At 41.2% G+C, this 24,965-nt stretch overlaps 1 protein-coding gene across 6 annotated transcripts in view; it reads right to left on the bottom strand.

Annotated features, from left to right (window-relative positions):
• PHLDB2 (pleckstrin homology like domain family B member 2) overlaps nucleotides 1–24,965 on the bottom strand; it is a 65,316-nt gene that overhangs the window by 36,583 nt on the left and 3,768 nt on the right. For all 6 annotated transcript variants that reach the window (XM_005523983.3, XM_014253417.2, XM_014253420.2 and 3 more), the window contains exons 2-6: nucleotides 19,580–19,689; nucleotides 14,936–16,284; nucleotides 5,295–5,678; nucleotides 2,905–3,048; nucleotides 1,923–2,060 (exon numbers count right to left, since the gene is read on the bottom strand). In XM_005523983.3, the coding sequence (XP_005524040.3) occupies nucleotides 1,923–2,060; nucleotides 2,905–3,048; nucleotides 5,295–5,678; nucleotides 14,936–16,284; nucleotides 19,580–19,628 (2,064 nt within the window). In that variant the 5' untranslated portion in view covers nucleotides 19,629–19,689. The remainder of the gene's footprint in view (nucleotides 1–1,922; nucleotides 2,061–2,904; nucleotides 3,049–5,294; nucleotides 5,679–14,935; nucleotides 16,285–19,579; nucleotides 19,690–24,965) is intronic.

The raw sequence follows: 24,965 nt of genomic DNA, 5'->3' as shown, positions 1-24,965 counted from the left end.
AGCTGTCACTTTATATTTTACTCCCCTTGTAGAAGCCTGTCTCCCATTTCTATTTTCAACTTTCACTTTTATGCAACGCTTTCAGACATATTCCAAAACAAAAAAAAGGAATTCCTAGAAAGATAATTATATTATTAACTGAGCCATGGCTTGATGTTTAGCATACACACAGCTTGGTTTGTTTGTTTAAAACAAAGAGGAACACACAAAAGAAAATACAACTAAAATTTTGTAGCTGATCTGACTAGTGCCATGCCTCATACTGAAAAAAAATGTTTTGAATGAACTTGCCTTTTAAACAACAAGTGCTTTTTATAGGCTGCTTTCCATGTTTCACTTCAACTGAAAGTTTAAGCTAGACCTGTCATTTGAATTTTCTGACTGCTATCTACACGCTAACAGGTGACTGCAAGGAAATTTAAATTTCCTCCAGCTTTTACAATAACTTCCATTAGTTTAACTGAACTTTCAGGCTACTAGAAAGCCAGTACAAAAGACAAAAGATCTCTTGAACTTCTGAACATGTTATTTATTACCACTTACCAACCGAAACTTCCAGTGGCATCCTTTTGAAGGGGATCTGGTTGCACACCCTATCTGCTGACACCCACTTTAAACTCATCTTTCTGCCAAAAACATGTCCCATAGGCAATTTAAAATGTGATCACAGGCAACACTGAAAGCTGAAGGATCAGTGAGGGGTACACAAACACAAGAAGTGCAGACAGGGAGGTCCAGGGAGGTTCAAATTCAAATTGGATGTGTATTGTCTCCCCACAGAGTGGTGATGTGGGAGCACTACTCTCCTTTCCAGACACAGGCTTGATAAGCACAGCCACAAAACAGCAGCCAGGCTCCTGACAGGGCAGGCAGAAATGGAAGACAGAAAGCTCAGAATAAAACAATGCAAGCTGTAAGTTGTGAATTAAATGGGAACTGTGAAAGTGCTCAGAACATGCAGCTTTCCTAAGCAAAAAATGCAGAAAACTTCCAGATATTTCTGGAAAGCTTAAGAAAAGAGGAGAGACTAGTTAGAGCAATTCCACAAGTGACAAGTCTAAATTATGAGGTAGAGGATGAAATTGAAAAGGGAAACAACACTGGCTGAAATCCCTGGAAAAACTTCCTGACCTTGAGGTATTATTGGCCGTGGCACATCCCCTGTGGAGAAGCCACACGCCTGGAGAAGCCAGCAAAGAGCCTGCTGGAGGGAACTGGCACTCCCTGGTTCCAGTGATACAACTTCATTTTGCAAGCCCTTTCCATTTCTGCACTTAAAATCTACTTACACTGCTATCTTAATTTGGAAAGATAGGCTTATCTATTTCTTTTGCAGCTGAGAGCAATTAAGTATATGATTGTATATCAAAACTAATTAATTTCTGAGGCTTAATTACAGAGGGAATATTCAACAGTACTTAAATTGTCAGTCAGCAAACAAAACAATATTAAAATTACTTACTTGATTAATGTCTTATAATATATATTCTATATGATATTAGATAAAAACTGCACCCTTTTTCATTTTGTAGTTTTGTTGAGAAAGTAATTTCTTTTTTTCCCCCCAATTTATATAACGGAGAGTACTGGAACAGTTCAATTAATAATGTTCTTTTAAACAACAGATAAACCAACTACAAGCCCTATATGGTGTTTTTATCACTAGAAGTATCTTCACAGTAGGTCAGGTCTTTTTACTTCAGCTTACTGTATTTTGCTTGTCAATTATGGACAAATTACTGGAAAATTACACTGTTAAAGAGAAATTATGGTGAAAAAATGATTTTTTCTTCCATATTTATCAAGAAAATTTACTTCTAGGCAGTATTTCATCAAATAAGCTCCATTAATATTAACAGTATAAATATATCTTGAAAATCAAGGGGAACAGAGCACACAGCAGGCTACAACAACTGAATTACCTTTGTCTTTTCACCAATAACATTTCTCTCCAGTTCAGCTATTTTTCTGTTTAGATGATCCAATATTTCCTTCTCTTTCAGCAGCTCTGTTGTTTCAGATTTCTGTTCCCCATCCAAAAGGGCACATTCCATATCCAACTAGGAACATAAAACATCTTTCAGAAGCAGTCCAGATTCAGAAGAAATCTTGATACACATTATTTTCAGTGGGGAAGGGAAAGAGTCGGTTCAGAAGAGAGAAATATTTTTTTAAAAGGGGAGGGGAAAAAAAATAACCCCGTAAGTTTTTCTGCCACAAAAGTTAAAAAGAGGTCACAAATTTGAGAAAAAGTAAAATTGCAACATAAAACATTGCAAAATAAAGTCCAAACCAACTTTAGCTTGAAGATTCTTTTTTCCAAAACTTTTTGTTTTCTGTCTCTTCTCTGTGCTTCTTCCTATTATGATACTGTCTCTGTGCCCAGGCTCTGTAGGAAACCCTTCTGGAACAGCTGTTTCTTTCCTGTTGTGGATAATTGGAGCAGGCACAACCCAAATGCCTGGCCAGCTTAGTTCGCAACTGTGAGATTCCAGAAGTCAAGAGGGTGCCAACATACCCTTGCAGCTGTAAAGCCAAGGAGGTTTGAAAGGAAGTTGTCTCACTTCCTTTCTCTTTAAACAGTCACAGGAGATACCACCATAAAACTCCCAAGTGACACAAGGTATTTGGATCAACTGAGTGACCATTAAACAAGCAAGATTGTTCCAATTCCACTTCAGAGTGTAATGGTTACAGCTGGGAAAGGCTAATCCAAGCATCATAAACATCCCCCAGCTGAAGAAAAATACCCTTCATAACAGGAGACTGCCAGGTTTGTGATCCTGGTGAAAAAGCACAGAATATGAAGGCTACACACACCCATGAGTTCCCTCATGTTGTGCCTGCTGAACCCATCAGACTTAGGCTATGTAGACACACCTAACAGGCAAGACATTTTCATACCTCTCTTGAGGATTCATCCATCTGGTCATTTAAATCTTTGATCTTCTGCTCAAGTTCTTCCAAGTTATTCAGTATTACTATGCGTTCCTCCTCCAGTCGACCAAGCTCCTGCCTTCTCTGCTCTTCACTGGTGCATTCTGCTATCTGCAGTTCACATCACAAGAATTGCATTAGAAAAAGAGGGAAATGCTGTCTTTTCTCCCCCCTTTCAAATGGTTTTCATTTTAGACATGTATGGCACTGTTGGTTTTGAACTTGTTACATATTTCCTATCTACTATATTGCTATTTCTATATTTAGGAGGCATACAGGAGAAATAAACATGATACTTTATTTCCAGGCATTGGAAGTAACTACTATACTTAACAGTAAATACTGTTCATTCTAAATGAATTACTAAAACTTAACCTTTGAGAATACTTTACATGCTGTGCTATTTAGGTTGTAAAAATCCAATTGTTCCCTTAAAAATAACACAGGGAGATGAAGATGCTTTTTATGTAAATTTCAGCTGTTCATTTAATACAGGTCAGGAGGTAGAATAGTACATTTTTGTAAGCAGTCATTAAGATTGGCAGCTTCTGTAAAATAAGGACAAAAGGTGGTTCCACCTTAGTGCTCCTCTTTTCACTGCCATTTCCTTACTAGAAACCTCAGTCAAGAATTAAACAAGATTATGAAGAAAACACCTGTGATATAACAGCATCCTACACTAGATCAAACAGTACTGAGTTTGACATGCATTCTTCACGTTCACCCGACCCCAGGGGCTTGCAATCCACTTCCTCTGGGAAGGCTGCTGGCTTATTATCCCCAACCAGGAGTAGAGTTGAGCTGTGAGCAGGGCTTTGCAGTCACCTCTGGGCCACACAGCCTTGCCCAAGACAGGCTCAGTTCAGCTACTGAATGGCTACTCTGAGAGCAGGCATTTTATCCTGGACAAATCTGAGCTCAGTATTTTAAAACGAGCTTCACTCGTTAAAACGAGCACTTCATTAACGCAGTTGCTTGGTGCTGCTTTTCTCAGGACTTAACAGAACTCCCTTTACAATGAATGAATGAATGGTATTCCTTGATTTAGCAATAGTAATCCTAGCAGCAAAGCCTCCTTTTGTCCGGTCTCCTGTTTGGATAATGCTGACATAACATCTTTCATTTCAACTCCCTAATAAGGATTTAAAATAGGATCTCTGACTTGCGTGAAGAAAGCAACAAATGGGAAGGAAATGCAAAGACCACAGCAACTTGTAAGTGAAATGTGTTACCATCTTTTCAACATGGAAAGACCAAGTCAAGTCATAAGAGCATGTTTCTGTTCAACACAATTTCACACCAGAAGGCTCAGCAGATTTCCAGAGAGATCGCCCTTTGGAAGTGAAAATGTGTTACTATCATACCTCTCTCTCTCTCTACACACACACCATTGACTCTCAAGTTGTGAATGTAGGGGTTAAATACAACTCACCTGAGGCATATAACCATGCTGAAGATCATATAGTGTGTAAATAACAATAAATGGAAGAGACTAAGTATTTTGAAAGTGTGAACTTGTTAAACAGAAACCTGCTTTTATGGCTTTGCTTGGTCTCATTTCACTCCTAATTCCAGCCCTTGAATCCAGTTATTTAACACATTGCCTGCCACTGGGATTGACTACACTGCTGCTCTGGCACAGCCTGGAGGAGGCTGCTGCTGCTCTAGTAAGGAAATGGTTAGGAATGCTGTTACCTCTTTTATTAAAGGACAACTTCCTTTCTGTAATGAAACAGCAGTGAGAAGCACACAGGAAAGGAAGTGCAGCTTATTAAAGGCAGCAGTTGGGTTGGAGGGGCAGGAAGCTTGCTGCCACTGCATTATCCCCAAGAGACAACAGCTGATCTGACAAGTGGCTCAAGTCTAACCCCAGGAAAGGAGACAGGACAGTAAATTCGGCTCAGGCAACTCCTCTTCACCTCCCATGTGAGTGTGAGAAAACATACTCCTCTTACAAGAGCCTCAGGTTGGGAGACAAAGCAGAGCATCCCTACCCTTCTACGTCTCAGCAGGATGCTAAGCTGGGTTCTGAAAACCTTCTTTATTTAAGTAGCTGTAATTGTTCAAGCAAATCCTTTTTCCTTGGGAGACCTTAAAACTCTTCCTGAACAGTACATCCCGCTAAAACAAAATCAACTTCCAATGCCATTAGCTTCCACAAGATACGGAATAATCATTTGCTGGCTGCTACATTTTGCTGGCTGTATTTTCTACATTTGATGGCTTATAAAGCTGTACGAGTTCTGAGATTAATTCTCATACCTAAGCCAGCCTAGTTGTGGCCCCCACCAGGACAGCCAACTCCCAGAGGAGGATTTCAAGCCTGGATTACAGTGTCTGCCCCTACAGAGCATTACCTTTGGTGTGATGCTCAGGTAGGATGACTCGGTGGTGTCCTTCAGGAAGCTGGGAGCAGCAAAAGGTGGAGGCTTGGTGCTTTCACTGAAGGGCTCATCAGCCCTCAGCCCCCGTGGGGGCAGGTAAGCAGCAGTGCCACGGCTGTGGCTGCTCAGCTCCGAGAAATCCGAGTCGCTTGCGGATGATTTCAAATGGCTTCTGAACCTCGTTTCCAGATTCGTCTGGGAGTCTTCGAACACGGAATCCTCATCAGAGAGCTGAAGTTTTTCGAGTTCTTTGTTAATTTTTTGAACATCAGCAACTGTAGTAGCTGCAGCAGGGTCGCTGTCAGATTTGGAGTACTCTGCACACAGATTGAGGATTGTCTCAAGCCGCTGTCGTTCCTAGTTCAGAAAAAGATAATAGCACTGAGTGTCACATGGGAGCTAAGGTAAAGATGAAGTTAAAAAAAGCTTGCTTTGGGTTTGGTTTTTTTGTTTTAGTGAAAGATTAAAGTCCATATGAAGTCCATCTACCACTTAGAGATAATACACTGTAATAAATAAATTATAGTGCAAGATGAAGAATCAAAATTAATATGAAAGAAGATTTTAAGAATATTAAAACCTTCTACATTGGAAAGATAAATAAGTATTAGGACATCTTATTTAACTAGCTATTAATTTCTGTGAAATGTACTTTTAAATTTTTTATTGAGGTTTTTGTGTCTACACCCCATTTGTATGTACACACATCCAGTGATCTCACTACGTAAATCACTACTTGTTCCACTTCACACTTACGCTATATTCCTACCAAGCTGCAAAATACTGCACAGATTTTCCATGAACTCACCCATTCCTGACTTTTTTAGATTGTCCATTTTGTTAACTGTGATTCCTCCTTTGAGAGAATTACTCCACATTTTGCAAAACAGTTTTAGAAGCATTAACAGAAAAAAGAGGAATCACATCTAAAATACAACATCTGTCAAAGGCACAGAATTGGAGGAAATCTTTATTTACCAGTTTACTTCAAATTCCCTATGGATTCATACCAACATTTCAAAGCTGAGTCTCAGAGTAGCTGTGCCATTCTGACTTGATATGTTTCAAGTTGAGAGAAACATTCAATTTCTGAAGGATTTCTAGATCTCTACGATACCTTTTATCAACTGTTAGCAAGCTATATTTGTTTTATTTTACCGTTTGCATAGCTTCTGGTAGCTTCTATTTCAGATGGATTATTTTTTTTTTATACCTTTTCACTTTTAAGAGGTAAAAGCGTTTATGTAATTTCATGTTACTTTTGTTAAAGAAAAAAAAAAATAAATTGCTTACCATAAGTCTATTGAAAATTTTGCTGGAAAAAAAGACCACTGTGAGGGTTCCATGCTTGGCATTAATACCTGCACTAATGATCTAATTTCTGATTTCTAGCAAATCCTTCTACAGTAATATTTAAAAAGAAAGCCAAAAACCCAGCATCCTCAGCCTCCCTCCCCAGGAACCACTGGTATATTTGGTTTCCCAGCTCTGCCTGGCATTACATTTGCAAAGAGGATTTACACAGCAGCTACCTCTGCCCGCCCCAACACTTCCTATGCCCAACAGCAAGTGATAACAAGGATCAAGCAGAATAGGGCAGGCAGTGCACTGCCTCAGCTTTCCCTTTGCAGGATGCAATGCAACACAAATGCAAACCTTTGCATTCTGTGAAAATTTAACACTGGTTACACGCACCCAGAGTTTTATACGGATACTGAGAGATTACCTGGTTGTACGCACCACACGTGCACATCACCTGCAATTAAGACCTCTGAGCTGGAGAACCTGTCTGAACCCACCCCTTTCCAAGCACTACCCAAACAAGGGAGTGCTGTGAGAGAGCAGTTCTGCCTTTGGGTGGCTTATTCCCAGCTTTCTTCGGAATCCTCCTGCAACGAGATGAGCCACTGAAACAATGGAGCCCGGTGCAGCGACCACAAACTTCTATTTTCCAATAAATCCGTCCAGCAGATTCTCAGACATCCTTTAACCCCAAACGGTGGACATAATTGTAACTCTCCAAAGCCTTGCTGCCTCCAGGCAGCCGCTGCCAGACCCTAAGCCTCTTCCCTTACCCTTCCAGTGCCGCTACCCTCCCTCTTACTTTTGGCCAGGCAACCCAATTCCTCAAGCGCTGTGCAAGCGCCTGCCTGGGACAGCCGGTAATTATGCAGCTCTCCCTGTTGTGACGGCATCCAGCCTGTCCTAATGGTTATAGATGGGAAACATGGACATCAGGACACGAGGTCCCACCCCTCCTGCAACAACAGGCTGTATCGGGTTCCCCCATGCCGAGCTTCCATCCCTTGGGCAATAATAGGAAACGGCAAATTTCAAAGCAAGGCCACTGTGCATTCTAGCCCAAGTGCTCAGGTGAGGGGCTCTGGCTCGGCCCTTTCCCCAGCAGACAGGAAAAAAAGGGGTTCTTTTTACCCCCCCATCAAGTCTCAGCTGCTCAGAAAAAGCTTAAAAATTGCAGGAAAACCAGTCTTCAAAAAATTCCTGATGAGCTTTCAGACACATTACACAAATACTGATATTTCTCACTTCTATTTTGACATGTGCTGAGAGGATTATGGACAGGAAGCTCTGTGGTTATTTTATACACTCTATTCTCATCATTTCATCTCAGCCAGCTCATTCCAGTTCCAGCACACCTGCATGTAACTGCTTCCAGAATGAATTTCTCAGTGAAGAAGCAGGCTAGGAAAGCACCCTTGCAATGAAGAACACAGGACAAGTAGCCCATGGAAAATCCAGTCAATAATTTTGCAAGATACCACACATGTTATTTGTGACACTGAATAGCAGAGGGAAAAAACCAAAAGGTATGTCAAAAGCAGGAAATGGATTTAAAATTGGCTCTGGTGGGAGGGGGGTGATGTTGAACCAAGCCTTATAAGCTGGTATGTTTCCCCATAAAATGTCTTTTCTAACAGATTAAAACATATCTGTGTATTTTCTGTAATTTTCTTCCCCGCTACAAAAAGGGGTAACAGGTCTTGTGCAGCTTCTGCCTGAGCTGCTTCACTACTCCTGGCTTTGAAAAAGCTACACATTACACGTGGTTGTCTGCAAATTTAAGTGCTGAAGGACAAGGGTAGGATAAGGAGATAATAACCATCTTCTGCTATTGATTATCAATGACATTAAGAGACATCCCTGGTACACATTAAAAAAAAATTCCAAACTAGCAGAGATAAATATCCCAATTTTTTAACAGCAACCATGTGGTGATTCCTAGATTTGTTCATCTGCTACATACCATATTTATGAATTTTACAAATGTGTAGAAGTGCTGCTATATCTGGATATCAAGGCAAGCCTTGGTTAATCAGCTGTGGCAAACAGGAAACTTTTCAGGTAAGTGCCATTAACTAGATAACCCCGAATTTAATTAAAAATACATATGCAGTCCATCCCTTGTGACAAAGACTAGCAGCTGCCAAAGAACAGTGTTTTCCTACTGTTGCTGAGACAGACAAACCACCACCTTCTCAGCAAAAGCTGGGAACAGCAGCTAGTCAAAAACCCCTAAACTTTCTTACAAGTACATTCACTACCTCATGGACGAGAGGCTAGAGAAAGCTTTCTCTTTCTTTCCTACATTTCTAAGGAGCTTATTTCAATGATAAACTTGAGCCGGGTCTGAGAACAGTTCGCCAAGTGTTGCAGGAATCCAGAACTGGAGAAACATTTCTCTGCTTGTCCTATTATCCAAAAAGGTATTAATCTTGTCTGACACGGACAGAAAGGCTTCCAAATATCCCTGGGTAAACCAGGATTTATAAAAAATTAAGTAGAAAGCAGTATAATGTTTAGTATGTCACTGAAGTAAAAAATATAGATTTTAAGAGTGTTTAATACATGGAGTAAAGATGGAGGAAAAAGGGTGTGGTTCTTAGCTCTCCTTCCTTCTTCTCCACGATTCTGCAGTTTTTAGAAGCACAAAGAGTGACTGGTTGAAACTCAGTTGCCGTTTTAGTTATGTAAGTAGATATAGAAAACTTATTTGTTAATATATAAAAACAATACACGTGTCTATTGTTAATAGGGTAAAAATGGATATAAAGATGAAACAGACGTGTGGTTCTGGGCCATTTTATGCCTTCAGAGCCAAAGTGAGCCAGGTTATACTGAATTGAACTTGTGCAGAAAGTCTGGGAAGGCCTGCCAAGTTTTGTGATAACATCCTAATAAACACAAGAAACAAGATCCTAACAGGCTTTGGAGTTTTCTTCCTGACCTGGAGAACTGAGATAAACGGAGCTCCCCGTGAAGGAGAATCCCAAAGGAGCTCGGCTCTGAAGAGACTGAGAAATCTGCTTTGAGAAGTGCAGCATCAAAACAGAGAAAAGCTTCAAGTGTTCTTCCTCTTCTCTTCGGTTTCCACCAGTTTCTCACTCCAGACTAGTCTGTTTTCTCATTGCCAGCCCTCGTTTTCCCAGGGTTATTGCTTCAGCTCCAAAGTTACCACCAGCAGCACAGCTCTCAGAAGCAGCACCTGCATTTCATGTCCCTCTCTCAGAGGCAGCTGTGACAGCAGAGACACCTGCACAGGAAGGGGTGTGGAGAGCCCGAGGTGACAGGAGAGAAGCACCTGTGCCTCGTCCTTCCCTTCCAGAGCAGGCACAGGAGAAATGGACTGGTTAAAAACAGGAGACACCAGTGGCACAGAGTAGAGACAGCCTGCAGGGAGGAGCTGAGCACATGACCTTCCAAGAATTAGCTCCTGTACCTGAGGCACGTGTTCTGCTCCTGAGGGAATGCCACTGGCTGCCAAAATAACAGCACTGTTCAGCCCTTTTGTCCCTGTAGTACCTATGCAGATTCTCCTTTTCAAACCACACTGAGGGCAGGAGCCTGAAGACCAGACTTCCAGAGCACTACTTAAGTTCTGTAAATGAGAACAGGTCTCCTGGGATTGATTTCTTCCTGGACCACAGTGTTAATTTGCATAATATACATAGCTGCAAAAATTAAATGTATGTAATCCGGACTTTGACTTATTAAAGACCCCACAGAAATGTTTTATGACACAATTGAAACTGAATGTTCCTGTAAAGTTATGGAGTCATCAATATTAGTTATATTCTGCAGGGGGTTTTATCCTATTATACAGCACTTGTTCAATTACAAAACTAAATGATGTTAAGTAGCTGTTCTGTAACACTATAGAAACTGTCAAATACTAGTGGTGGAAAAAATTACCTTGAAGCTAGCCTTTGTCTGCTTGGCTGGGACTCCTTTGAGAGCTAATCCCTCACAGTTTTACACACAGCTTGGGTACTTTATGATTAAAGGATCTGTAGAAAGACACAGTGCCAATACAGATTTATAAAACATGTATATGAGGTTTTGCACAAACCACATGAAGATTTACATAAGCTCTATTAACCATGATTTTAAAGCAGTACCATCTTAAAATCTCAAAAATAGTTTAATTTCATTTTCCCTTTGCATAAGCACATATTACCAAATTGCAAGGCATCAATGCAAACCAGGCACAAGGATATTCTGTATTATTCCCTACATCTGAATAAACTAATGAAATGCAGTGCTTTTCCAACTGTGACAAAGTGGACTATGGAATAAGCCCCTTGAATTTTATTACTTCTAATTCAGGCATAGATAAATTGAAACCCTTCCCAGTACAAATCCTGGATCTAGTAAAATTTTATTAACAATGTTTATGTATGTTTACAGATCCCTACAGACAGCTGGGCAATGAAAGGCATCACGAATCTACTGCACATCTAATTTTTAGGTACCTACCACCATCTAGAGGAAATACACAGTACTGCCTAAAAACCAGCACTGAAAACTTTAGTGCTATTTAAACAAGTGGCTATCAAAGAAAACAGATGGCCCTTAATATCAACCCGATGATGTTACCTGTGCAGTTCCACTCCCAACCACCCCATCATCTGAAGAAAAAGAGCCTTTTTTAGTTCCAGCAGCTACCACAATTGGGCTTTCATCTCAGATAGGGAAAAAAAAAGTGAGATGTCGTCTTTAAAGAATAATAATAAATTTAAAAAAAAAAGCTAACTGAATCACATTGAACATTATCAGATCACAGCAGTAATTTCCTCCCTTGTTTATAAGGCTCCTGGGTTAGTGTCAGCAGTATCTACTTGTGTGCAGCTCGTGTAAACATCCCCATGCCAGGATGCGATGTCCGGTCAGCTGGGCTGCAGAGGAAGCCGAAGCAGGTCGTGACCCTGCTGCCTGTGCCAGGAGCAGCCCTGGGCTGCCCCAGCTGCTCCCACAGCCTATCAGCCCCCAGAGCCATGGCAGCAGGGAGCATGTCAGCTCCCCCTGCTCTTCAAACCAAAAGGAACAGGCTGGCAAAGCTAAAGTGGCACCGGTCTTCAGCTGATTTATGTGAACCCAGCCACAGACAGCAGATCTAAAGAAACAGGTAAGAAAAAACACCAAATCCTGCACAAGTAACCCTGTCTTTTGTTTTGGTGCACAGGAACAAATTAAAACTTGGACTTTTAAACAATTAAAGAAAAAAAACAACTACATATTTTTACTATTTGTACATTTTTTGTTTTTTATCTCTGATTATTTCTTTGGGCAATGACAGCAGATCTTTTGTTGTCATCTGCAGGCTGCAGCAGCAGCTCTAAACGCAAACTTCCAGAGGCACCTCTGACACTTAAAAGCAAACTAAACACAAGCAGAACTCATGGAATAATTTATATGGAAAAGAAAAAGTAAACAAGTGAAAGTAAACAGAAGAGTTCAAGGGCAGATACTAGGTCAGACTGCAATGAGTGCATGGATTTTACTACCAAAAAAAATCCGGAAGCGAGTATCAGCTATCAAATAGAACATTTTCAAGCCACTCTGTGCCAGCAGAATAGTTACAGGGACAGTGATGGTGCAAAGGAAGATATTCTCCACTTCTTATCTGGGCCACAGAGCAGTCTAGTCCTCTAAAAAAGCATGTTATTTTTCTGATGGACTTATCTGAGTATTCCTATTACTGTTCTTCTCCCCACCATGCTTCAAAAACCCAGTATGGAAATTCCTGATACTTGTGCACAGACTTCATTCCCCTTGCCATTCACTTACCAGCTACTCAGCCTGTCCTTTTACACAGTACTTAAAGCTCACAGCACACAGTTTTGATATCCATGAGTGCTTCTTTGGTTGGGGTTTTTATTCATACCTTCCCCAAACCCATAAAAAAGAAAGACCTGAGCAGGCATGGATCCTTTGCCTGTATCAGTACCTAAGGGCTGACAAAATTTTTCTTTGGAAGCTCTGGCTGGATATATAAATGCCCTGTTTGGACAGATCCTTGACTATCCTCTGGACAGGGATCCACGCAGAGGGCCAAAATAACACCAGAACAGGACAGGCCCTAATATACAAAGAACTGATGTGTGGATTTTTTAATATCTATCTTTCTACTTCTCAAGAGATCTAGAAATCTGCTTATGCCATTTTGCAGACTCTCAAACCAAAGAGGCACTGTCCTGATATTTCACTCTTCTACCAGATAGCTCTAGCAAATGGAGAATAGAGCAGGTATGGAGCAGTATCTTGAGTATAAGATGTACTGAAGCAGGAGGAAAATCTTTCGTGTTCAAATTATATGCAATACACAAAACATCATCTTGTTTTCAAAAGCTTTGTAAAAACAGTAAGCAAATTCTCTTTTTGAAGATCTGGGACTTGAAGGAAATATTGCTGAGCAAGAGAAAATATTGAGGGGTGAGAATGTAGCCATTTCATACAAATATAAAGCCAGAATGATTATCAGGATCACTGAATCCTGAAACAACCCAGTATCTTTCATCTCTCACTACAAATAATAATGAAAACAAAACAAAACAAAAAAAAAGGCTGTTCTCTTTGAAATACAAATACGTTGCTTTTATGACTGATTATCTCAGGTTTTACTGCATCACTGCCTGCAAAACCTTCTGATCAGAAGCAAAGAAGCAATCACCACTACACACACAACACACCAGGACTAGAGAGGAGATTACTGAAAGGAGCAAAGGAATGGCAGGACAGAGGCAGCAAGAAAGGGAGAAACAACTTTTCTTCTGACGTTTCCCAAAACACTTGTCCTAAGCCACCCAACCATCTCACTCACAGCTGGTCCTTCTTGCCCCAGGGAACCCAGTCCCTGCTCCAGAGAAGCTGCAGCTTCAAGGGGAGCCAGCAAAGGTTTTGGGGAGCAAAGCAGGGCAGGGGTGGACTTGCCCTGACACTCATGGAGTGGGGAGGGAGCAGTACCTGTCTCAACACTACAGCCTTTGAGCAGGCAAAGACTAACTTTTTCTCATCTTGCAAACACCAGTGTTTATCTTATAAACTATAGTGATCAGTGGAATGGGGGGAAAGGCAGACTCCTGTCTGTGTAATAGGCTCCTCACCAATTTACATCACGGACACAGGTGAGATGGGGAGGGGGGAGAAGTCTCTCTGGGTTACAATTCTTCAGTGAACCTGCTCACTGGTATGGTTCAAGATGGGAACTGTGGCCCTTCACAGGCACCAGGTCACTGTTGGTGGTCGTTGTCAGGCATCCCCTTCTCCCAAATCCCCACTACCCCTGCATCCATCCTTCCCATGGATTTTCACCCCAAGTCTGCCCAGAAGGTGAATTTTCCTGCAGGCTTGCTGTCTGTATGCAAACTAGACAGGTTTAAGAGTATCCTACTGCCATTTTGCTCAAATTCATGAGATATGAATGAAAGCACACAAATGTAAAGTTAATGTCTCAAATTTAAGACTCAGGAATACCAACTGGCCCGTCTAATGACCTCTGTTTCTATGTGGATGATAAAATATGAATGCATGTTAACAGGGTCAGAGAGTCCCAAAGCCACTTTGAAAACCCTTTGGAAGAGCTGTTATATGTTCTTCCAGAGACAGTTTCAATACAAAACTGTTTCAAACACCTCTCTGGGTTCTGAAGACCTTTTCACTTTTCCTAACCACAAGTTGTTTCAGTAACACATAAATTACATTTTACTACCTAGATAAACCCAAGCTGAGGCATGCACTGCTTTACACTGAGACAAAGAGAGAAACTGTCCCCCTCTGCTGCTCTCCATCTTGGGAGGGGGAGAAGCAAGGAAGTATCTTTTTTAATGAACATCTCAGAAGGAAAAAATTACAACTAAGCAGAAAAAACTCTGCTGATGGCTGTTTAGCCCACACCAATGTATACCCGACCCTGCAGCACACAAGGCTGAGCAGTTTATAGCAGAATCTCTTTGCCCACTTAGCACAAAACAGTGCCATCATCTAAAACAAAAAGTCCTGCAGGATCCCTGTGGTGTAATTTGTGGGTTTTATGTACGCAGACGTTTTAACACAGCCTGCAGGAAAACTGAACACAATTTACATGGGTTCCAACATTTTTTCAGGGTGGCTGAATGCTACTGTCTATCTAAGCAGCACACTTTGTAAGCATCAGCTTTATGGACTGTGAGAATAAACAAGGTATCTGGAGCAGGCTGCATTTGAATTTCAAAACAGAGCAGCTTATTCTTTGCTGTACCTTCCTGATGGCTAGACCTGGGATGGGTGTTTTTCAAATGCTAAATATCACAGATAACTAAGAGGAAGAGAAAAATTACCAGCCGTTCCATCTCCTGCTCCCGAAGTCGCTCTTCCCTCTGCCTCCTGTGATAGTCCATGAGGTCTTCCCTTCCTGAAATCGAGCTAATGCTGTTCTTCCGCTCTCGCATCGACGTCTGCAGAGAATTGGGAGTCTGTCTGTAACTTTCCAGATCTGGATCATCAAGTTCCATGGAACTGGTGGAAAGGTTTCTTCGGACGGAGAATGACCTGTCAAAATCCACTGGGGAGAAAGAACTACTGGGACTTGTTCCTGAGAGTCCAAGTCTATCAAAATCATCCAGGAGATATGGGGAAGAAGGTGCTAAAAGCATTTTTTTAGCAATACGAGGGCTTGCAGGAACACTGAGAGTTGAACTGACATAGGGATTACTCCCAGAGACAGAGTTTGCGTGTGGTGAAACCCCTGAGCTGCAAGAAGAAAAATTCAGGTAATTATCAGCATCAAAAACATTCTGAGGTAGATCTTTTTCTCCAAGTTTTTTCCTTTTACTATTACCCAGAGAGCTTCTGGGGGGCAAACTTAATGGCACCAGCTGGTTTTCTGTTGATCTATGAAGTCTGGGTAGGGAACGACTGTACATTCCCATATGACTTAGAGATCCACCAGAATATTTCCTAGGCCGTGAACCCAGGGTTTCCATCATCCCATCCTTGTACTTAATTGGCTTTATGTGAAGGGCCAGACTGTTTTCAGCATTCATTCTCCTGCCTTGCTTTGGGCTAGAAGGCATGCTGGCTGCCCCAGAATTGCTACCAGGTGAAAGCACCAGCTCATTCCCCGAGCTTCCATTCCACATAGTCAGCAGAGAGCCTGAGATCTTCTTTGACTCCAGCATTCCTGGGAAGTAGATGTTGTCATAAGATTTATTTCTCTGACTGTACTTTAAGTAGTGAAACTTATCCATCTGTCCAAGGGATTTTTCATTTTCTCTGCTGGCATGCATGTCAAAATCTGTCCTTCCTGAACTATACCCGCTGAGTGATGGAGACATGCCTGATATGGAACCCAAATGCTTTACAGAGATGCTTTTATCTGGAAGATACGGGCTTTCACAGGGGAACTGCTTGCCTCCTTGAATTTTGTTAATAGAGTGTGTATTTTTACCACTGGTGGAAGGATTAGGTTTAATTGGCATAGGTTGTGAAAGGGTTAAGTAAGAGCCAGCATAGTCCCCATTTGTTTTAAATTTAAGAGTTGATGAATATTTCTTCGTGTTGAGGTTTTCCATAATATCCTGGAGACCATTTTCAAGGGAATTCGCCACAGAACCCTTTCCCAAACTAGCATTTTGTAATTCCATCTGTTTTTGTGAGTGGCTATAGTCTGCCATAATCTTACTGGAATCTGTAAAGAAGAAAAAACAAGAAAAAAAAAAAATCAGCAAATAAGTAGCCTCTTGCATGTGCATGCCTGCAAAATAACGTGAACACTTTTTGCAATAATTACTGTGCTTGTAGTAAATGTGTCTCAGATCACTATGCAAAGGAGGAGATGCACAATTTTTCCATCTGTTTCTGCAAAAGATGGGAGACTGAAAAAGAAAGGGTAGAGGCACAAAACCACACCAAAATCAGCAACACAACTGGAGAGAGGCTAGACTCTCTCTTTGCTCTCCTATCCATTGCAGGAGGCTATGGCTCAGCCTCTATAATTCTGAGCCTCTTGAGATATCTGTGAAGTAAGGAAGAATTACTGTCCTGATGTTTTACAGCTGAGGAACTGAGGCACAGGGAGAATATGCAATGCAGACAGCAGAGCAAAGAACTCCAGCTCAGGTCTCCCAGGGCCAGAAACAGACACTGCTCTGGATCACCTCTTCCTTTAATCTGTTCAGCTAGTGCATCTGAGCCCCAGTACACTAGTGAGCTCAGTTTAAAGCTCAGTAGGAGCTTGTCACCTTTCTGCTTACTTTGTGGATGGTCCTGCAAAGCTTAATAGGAAAGTACAAAACCAAGGCACTTTTTTAAGGTGTTTCAGCTCATTGCTTCAAAGATATAAGGCTGTAACTACATCTGCAAAGAGCACTTTGGTTAAAAGATAACCTTAAGGAAGCAGAATGCTAGGCTGCATAACTTCATTCAAAACAACAAAACCACATGACTATTAAAAGTACTGCTGGGAGGAAGGTTACAGATCCTAATGATTTTTCATAAATCTAATTTATACGCAGGAAGAAAGCAAAGACCAAAAAAGCCTTTGCTGTGGTGGGTGTTATTGCTCAACCATGTATCAAGCTCTAGCACACAGTTCTGAGCTCCACTTTGCCAAAAGCAAAGAAAGAACTCGGCTCCTGACAGTGCCAGTTACTGCAGGAGATAAACAGGACCCCCAGCAGGCTTACACTTAGACCTCAGCTGATGTAGAAATGACACCATTAACATTTACAGCAGCTCCTGAGATGTCCTAGTCTACACTCTGAACTAATAAAGCACTCCTGAGTGTCAGTTACTGCAGTGCCAGCAAGTGCTGTTTCTTAAAATAAGGGTCAAATCTGGGATTTAATCTTGGCTCAGTCACATTTCACCTGTGATTTCAGCATCCTCATGAGAAACTGAATTTCAGCTTGTCACTCAGTGGGGAAATCTAATGTGCCCATAATGTCCTCGGAGACAATACTTTAGTCCAAGTACTGCTTCAAGCAATTGTATGAACCAAGAGACAGAATCTGGGATTCCTGTCCGCCACCAGAGTTTGTATGACCTGGTTTCATTGAGAATCACTAGGTTCAGTTCTTGTGGAAGGTGGCAATGCATTCTTCACAGGGCTCCTGGTTTCTGGAACCTTCCTTGCTAATAAGGCAAAACACCATGGAATTCACCACTGTCCATCAGCAGTCCTCTGCTACCCAGGCCTCCCGGCACAACCCAGGCGTGCAACAACAGCTGCTCCTTGGTTATTAAGGAAAAAAACCCTAAGTTTGAGAACAAAGGCAATCATCATTACTAGCGGAATTGAATAGGCAGAAGATAGAAGGACCATCAGGGGACACAAACACGAAAATCAAAGTAAAATACTTCTTGGCTATAGTGGACCTGGTTAAGTAGTTGTTAATTACAAACTCTGGTAATGGCCAAAAGCATTAACTTGCACCTTCAAAACTAAACCTCAAGTCCACCACTATACAGAATTTAATATTTTTATGCTGGCTGTAATTATGGCTGGATTTATATTATATTTATAATTTTAACACACTTATTATGATGATACAGCTACCGAAGTTGCCTTTGAACCACTTTGAACCACTGAGTTCTCTACCACTCCGAGCAGTGAAACTGCAGTTTCTTATATTGTGGTATTTTACTTGACATTTTTTAGCTATTTTTATAAATTTTGATAACAGCAATGATGAAGTTCAAATGAACAAAAGGATAAATGTGACCCAAATTTAAGAGAACTCTTGTCAGGACAAGAAAACATCATCCGGATAAATCAAACATTCATCGTATTAGTGATGTTTTAAGCAAGAAGAATATGATGCATAAGTTATTTAAGAGCCCAGATGTAAAGCACAATGTATATGCCTTTTATACTTAACCTTTCATTGTGGAACTGACCATAATTTCCATCTCAGTCTCTTGTTCTCCTCCCCTCTTCCAAATCTCTCTTAAAACTATCTCCAAAACTCTCTTAAATCTCATTTCATATGAAAATTGTACTGTCCAAACCTTAACTAACCCAGCTAAGTTCAAATATTTCTGCATAAATTTCACTGGCTCCTCTATAAATAGCTTGGCAGACATATTAATGGGACATTAATAATTGTTCATTACTCCCTTGCAATAGCAGTAGGGCACATTTAATCCTTCAAAGACTGGATGCTTTTGCCAAAAAACAAGTTAGCTCATGGAAACTTTCATGCCTGTTCACCACAGCAGTGAAGGGTTCATTGTACTTGAAATCCAAGCAAGTACAGTAAGAAAAGGTCACGATACCTTTACGTAGCCACTCCAGCTTTTCTCTACTATCACTCATGCCAGTTCTTCTGTGTTTTTGCTTCCAGCACCACAGTGCCCACAATCATACAGTTAAATCCCAACTGGACAACAGCACATGTTTAAATAAACCATAGCTGCTTCCCACCAACCAGATCTTGCTCATTTTGTTTATTTTTAGGGCAATGTTTGAGTAGAAACTTGATGAATATGCCAAGATGTGTTACACATCCTGGCTGATGCTGTCTTTGCATGCAGCTATAGAGACTGAGGATGGAAGCTTCAGCTCGTGATGTGCCCTGAACCCATCCTACATCCAGGTCAGATCCAGCTTTCATGCTCAGCACAAGGGTCCTCTGTTTAGCGAAGTATTTGCTGCCTGGAGCTACAGAAAGAAATTCTTCCTTTTTCTTTTTTTTTTTTTTAATTTTATTTTCCCTCTCTCATTCCTTTTCTTCCTTTCCCGAGCTGTTTAGCTGGGGGTCACTGATATCTGTTCCAGACAGGCATTAAAGTGATGGGGGAGGGTTGGCTGTCTGCAGCACATCCAGCTGTGGCCTTGTTCTGCCTGGTAAATGGAGTTAGACATGGAGTAAGAACAGAGCACTGATCTTACCCATGTGTCAGGAGAATTAAAGGGCCAAACTCAATTAGAAATTCTGAAAGATCTCAGTGTATTACAAACAAACTTCATTTTAATTGATTACCTGATCCAACATTCTGGAAGGAGGAGAGGTTACTTCTGTTTGGCATCATATTTCTCTTCTACAGGATGGTTACAATTACATTAATTTGAATGAACCAGATAAATTTTGACCTGTAAATAAAGAAAAAAATAGAACAAAAAAAGTCATTGCGTTAAGAAGTGTATCCTGGGAACATTTTTCGAGTGCATAATACAGAACACAACTGGCTTTTCTTACGGCAAAATTTCCAGAGCCAACTCAAAGAGAAATATGTAAAAGATATTTGGAAAGGACACACCACGTTTAATACGGTGACTGTGAAAAAAAAAGTGCCAAACCTGTCTGCAGCTGGTTTATCCATTTAAAAGTACACGTAATACTAATGGCTTGATAACTAGCCATTATCTATGATCCTGACTCTGTATAGGCAGTTACTGGTCACAGCTCCTGAGTTTTGTCTGTAATCCTGTGGCTTCCTTAAGAAATCACTAACAAGGTTGCACTTCACTGCTGAAGACTTTATTTGGAAAGCCAGTAGCCCAAGTTCAGCCCACGCAACACCAGCATCCTGCAATCATGAATAAACCTATGCAAAACCAGGTATGTGATCCAAAACAAAGAAGATGTTTTGGCATGCAATGATTTCTGAGATTCCAAAGAAGCCAGACTAGGAGCACAAAGGGAATCCTGAAAACTTATTTAAGATCAAATTGAAAATTGATATGGCTACAAGAGAGACTTGGTTTAAAAGAAATGCCAAAATTTAATTCCAGCCACTAAAAACTAAAATTAAACCTAAATCCAAATAGAAGACCTCTAGTGAGTTGTTATATTAAAAGATTTTTTTAAAATACAGATCTGTTTCTAAGAGGTTGAGAAAAAAAATTTAAAAATTGCATCAAGTGACAAAATTGATGGTGACCATTTGTAAGACCCCTGGGCTTAGTTCTGGACAAGCAAATAGAAACATGTCAGAAAACCCAAGTGAAGAATGGAGACAGATGTCTGGGGCTGTCTAGAGACAAGCCACCTATTTAATTAACTGCAGTCATCACAGCCCCAAGGTTGCAGGTCTGTGGTGCGCAGACTTTCCGTGCCATGCTTTTTCATGTTATTCTCCTGGGAGAACAGCCCTGGGAGAAGGGAGCTGGCTGCTGATCCTTGCAGAGGGAGGCTCCTTCTCTCCGACCTCAGCTCCTGCCTTTTCTGCTCCACACAAGCTGCTCTCCCAAGGGGGGACAGTCCCTGTCCTGTCACTCTGTTCCCCAAGGAGCCCCCCCTGTGCTGGCCACACTTTTCAATGCTTTATCTTTCTCTGTAGAGGTCATTTCTCAGTCCTAAGGAAAGTTTTAACCCCACTGTGCACATCCTGCCCCTCACAGCAAGATGCAGCTTCCTCCAAGACCACACAATCCACAGTTCCCCGAAAATGGCACTACTGTCCAAGGAGCCAGAGAACAGGAAGCCTCCCCAGAGTGCTGCAGCTCCTGAAGGGACTCACCCACATGTCCGGGCTCTCCAGCACAGCAGGACTGAAATTCTCCAGCTGATGGGAAAGAACCTGGGCATCAGAGAGCTTTTCAACCCAATTTTCATCCACCAAAGGTTATTTTATTGACATGAAACATTTACCATCCTTCTTACCTTATTTATCTTCCAACCCATGGACAGACCCGTTCCCCAGTTCCTTCCAGCTTGCCTCAGACCCTCAAACCCAAAGGCTGTACAGCATCCCAGGCACCCAGCTTTGCTGGAGCGGGGCTGGGCACTGCCCTGGACCCACAGCTGACCCCAACAAGAGGTGACAGCAGCTCTCCCACTTCTCTGCAGACCAAACACTGAAGGATCAGGACACAAATCCAGTTCATACTGCCACTATGTTGACACCTTGGCATATTGCTTGCATCATCTCTATTAAAAATACTGAACTTTGTGCCCAGAGGTCCCCAGAAAAGAACCAAAAGCTTTTCAGGCCATGTTCAACTTGACACAGAAAACAAGTAACACTCATTTCACAGCTGTCCGCAACAAAGATGTCACCGCATCTTTAAACAGAAAAACAAAACATGGACAACTTGGAATTAGAAGACAGAACAAAGAGTTGGTTAAAAAGACAGGAAGATTCACTGCATTTCCTGTGTCTCTAATATTACTGATTTGTGGCTAGGATCACCAAAACCGCATCCTTCCTATCTCATGATGTGACAGCTACCACTTCATCAATGTGACAAACGTTAAGGAGAGCACAGCTGAAAGAGGAGGGTTTCTATGCAATTAAAAATTCAATCTTTTATTCAATTTCGTGAATACCTGGGTTTGCTAATAACCATTTTAAGGTTAAATATTTATATGGTTTCATTTTAGGTTTGAGAACTCATTACACATCTCCCTTCCTAGAGGATGAGAGATCAGAGAAGTCATCACTTACCAATAATCGGATTTGAAGGGGAAAAGAACTTTTTAAAAAACTTTCCACTGTGAGCAAAACCAAGAAACAATCAACAAATTAATGAGCTAACATAACAAGCAGCTCAACATCCACAGTATATATGCTCTCATGAAATCATATTCTTTCAGATGAGGTTATGCAGGGCCTCCAGCAAGGCTGACTCTCATTACAGAGCACATGCCACGCTCTGCCTTGTCTGGAACGAAGCAAAATGATTTCATCTGGGATTTATAAAGTCATCTGAAGTGAATGTATACAGCAGTACCAATCATGTTTCATCTCTACAGTGCCCAGGCCAAATTAAGTTTTGTTTCACTAACGACCAGAAGAAACAGTGATTCAGAACTCAAGCAGAGAGTCAAACAAAGGATTCAAAATTTTTTAAGATATTATAGCACTGGGTGGCTTTACAGTAAGAACTCCTTTCCCTTGTGCAGTGGTTTAACCCCTGCTGGGCAACTCAGGCCCCCCAGTTCCTTGTCGACCTCCACCCAGGATGGGGGAGAGAATCATAAAAGAGGGAAAACATGTATTAAATTAGTGACAGTTTGATAGATAAAGCAAAAGTCATGTACAAAGCAAAGCAAAATAAGGAATTAAACCCCTAGGAAAGTGGGGTTCCATCACTCCAAATGTTCGAGACCCTTTTTCCTTCTTCTCCCAGCTTTATATGCTGATTATGATGCCATAGGATGTGGGATATCCCATGGGTCAGCTGTCCCAGCTATGTGCCCTCCAAACTTCCCCATGCCCACCCAGCCTCCTCACTGGTGTGCTGTAAGAATGTGAACAGTCCTTGACTCAACAGAAGCTCTGCATAGCAACAACCGAAAACATCAGTATGTTATCAACATTATTCTCATACTAAATCCAAAACACAATGCTCTAACAGCTATCAGGAAGAAATGAACTGTACCCCAGCCAAAACCAGGACACTTTAGTGTAGGAGCCAAAAGCTGCAGCTCAACCAAGCCACAAGTACACTACCTGTGTACACAGCACTTCCCAGCATTTCATCCATGGATTTAGGGCAAAGTTTTCCCAGCCCATAAGCTTCTCACCTCTTCTTCACTTCTGCCTGGGCTGATACCCACCTCCCTTTAGCCTGCTCTGGCACCCACTTTGTTCTTATGTTACCCATCAAGAGGGTTGCAGTGCCTCAAGAATTGCCAATGTGCTTCCCTGACTGAAAATAAATGGTTTTAAACAAAACTCCCAAACTCTCTTTTAAGGCTTTTCTGCTTTTCTGTTCTTCATTTTCAGTTTCTCACTGAACATTAACAGTGGCTCCCTACAGCTCCTGGCACCTCTATTATCTCTGACATTTCTCTTCAGAAACTCCTACAGCAGTGTATTGCCACTCTTGGAAAACAGATGAAACCCCAGCTGATGAAGGGTGCAGACAAAAGCCCAACACTGGCACTGTCTGCACATCATTAGAGTTTCATTTGTTCAGCAACAAGATCTTCAAATGATTAGGGTCAGTTTCAACTATTCCAATAAAACACACATTGTTTTACAAACAAGAAAGCCTCTTGAATTTTCACACTCTGAACAAAATTTGGTGAATGAGTGCTTATTAGCTTCAGTGTCTGGAAGTTTCATTTTCTCACAGTATAGCACGCCTGCGTGCATAAACAGACTGTTCCATCACCAAGCTGATTTACCTTTTTCCTGCATAATGTGAGGACAATGTACTTACTCCTGATTAAATCAAACCTGTTTTTATTCCTGACTTACTCTGCTTACTTACAAACAGAAGTATTGATAGGCTCAGTCTGGTGGCAAAGTAAAACTCACTGTAATCTACTGCTTACTTCCAAAACACTTACGTGAAAATCTACCCTTCCCCAAGCCCACTGCAATAATAAAACAATATATTCACAGAAAGGCACCTGCATGATTTGGTGGAGATTCTGTACCCACGAATGGACACATCCTTAAGAGACAGAGCAAAGTCATCTCTGCCAAAAACTGGACAAGTCAGCAAGGCTGTGATCTAAAGGTAGCCTTAAACATCCTTCTTCATTTCCTCTTCCTCCCCCACAACATAATACCTAGACCCCAAACTACACCTGATTTCTTGCCAGCATAGCCCTGAAATCTGCTCAGTCCCTGTCTTTTCAAGATACAAATCCTGCAACATATAGGTCCTTGCATGCAAATGAGCACAAAGTCTGGTGACAGGCAGAGTGCTTTAGTTCTAAAACTCATAGCCTGGCACCTTCAGCAACACTAAGTAAGTTAAAACCCAAGTATCTGTGAATCATATTTGACTAAGTCACTCCCTTGCAATCCTGCATGTTTCCGATGTGGAAAAGGGAGTGGCAGAGGAAGTCACTCTTATGGCTTACCTCTTCCTCTGCGAAATTATCACACTGGATATTGGAGACACAGGAGAAATAAAACAGTGCAAGAGGAAACACCCTAAGTAACATTATCCCCGTCATAAACCACATCTATTTTACTGTAATAATCCGCCCAACTACTTCAAAAATTGCACTTAAATATGACATTTTTAATTACTCTGTCTTAGTGTTAAAACATGATTCTCTCCTGTTTGATAAGGATTGATGTTGCAGGCATTGTCACATCAATTGCTCTTTCCAATAGATGTAAATAATCATTTTAATCAGGTCACAACAGCTGACAATTTTAAATGCCCATCAAAAATGAAAACACTCATGACCATATAAATACTTCAGTATGGGTGACGATAAACTAAGGGTCGAGCCATGGATGTATGAAACACAAATAAAAGTGCTGGAGAAAATGTTGAAGTTTTATAACTTTTGGTGCCATAATAGCTACTCTTACCTGAAACTGAAACTTAAAGCACTGATTTCAAGGATCTCAACTAATTCCTATGCATTTGGTAAGACAAGATACAAGACCATCTACTCAAACAGCATTCCTTTAGTAGACATCACTGCCTCCTCCTTACCTTGCAGTCACACT

Source organism: Pseudopodoces humilis, chromosome 2 (genome assembly GCF_049639895.1).
Source record: "Pseudopodoces humilis isolate 2021_Gansu_Grassland_sample_001 chromosome 2, ASM4963989v1, whole genome shotgun sequence".
Taxonomy (NCBI): domain Eukaryota; kingdom Metazoa; phylum Chordata; class Aves; order Passeriformes; family Paridae; genus Pseudopodoces; species Pseudopodoces humilis.
The sequence above is the reverse complement of the archived record's forward strand: the minus strand, read 5'-3'. Positions and strand labels throughout refer to the sequence as shown.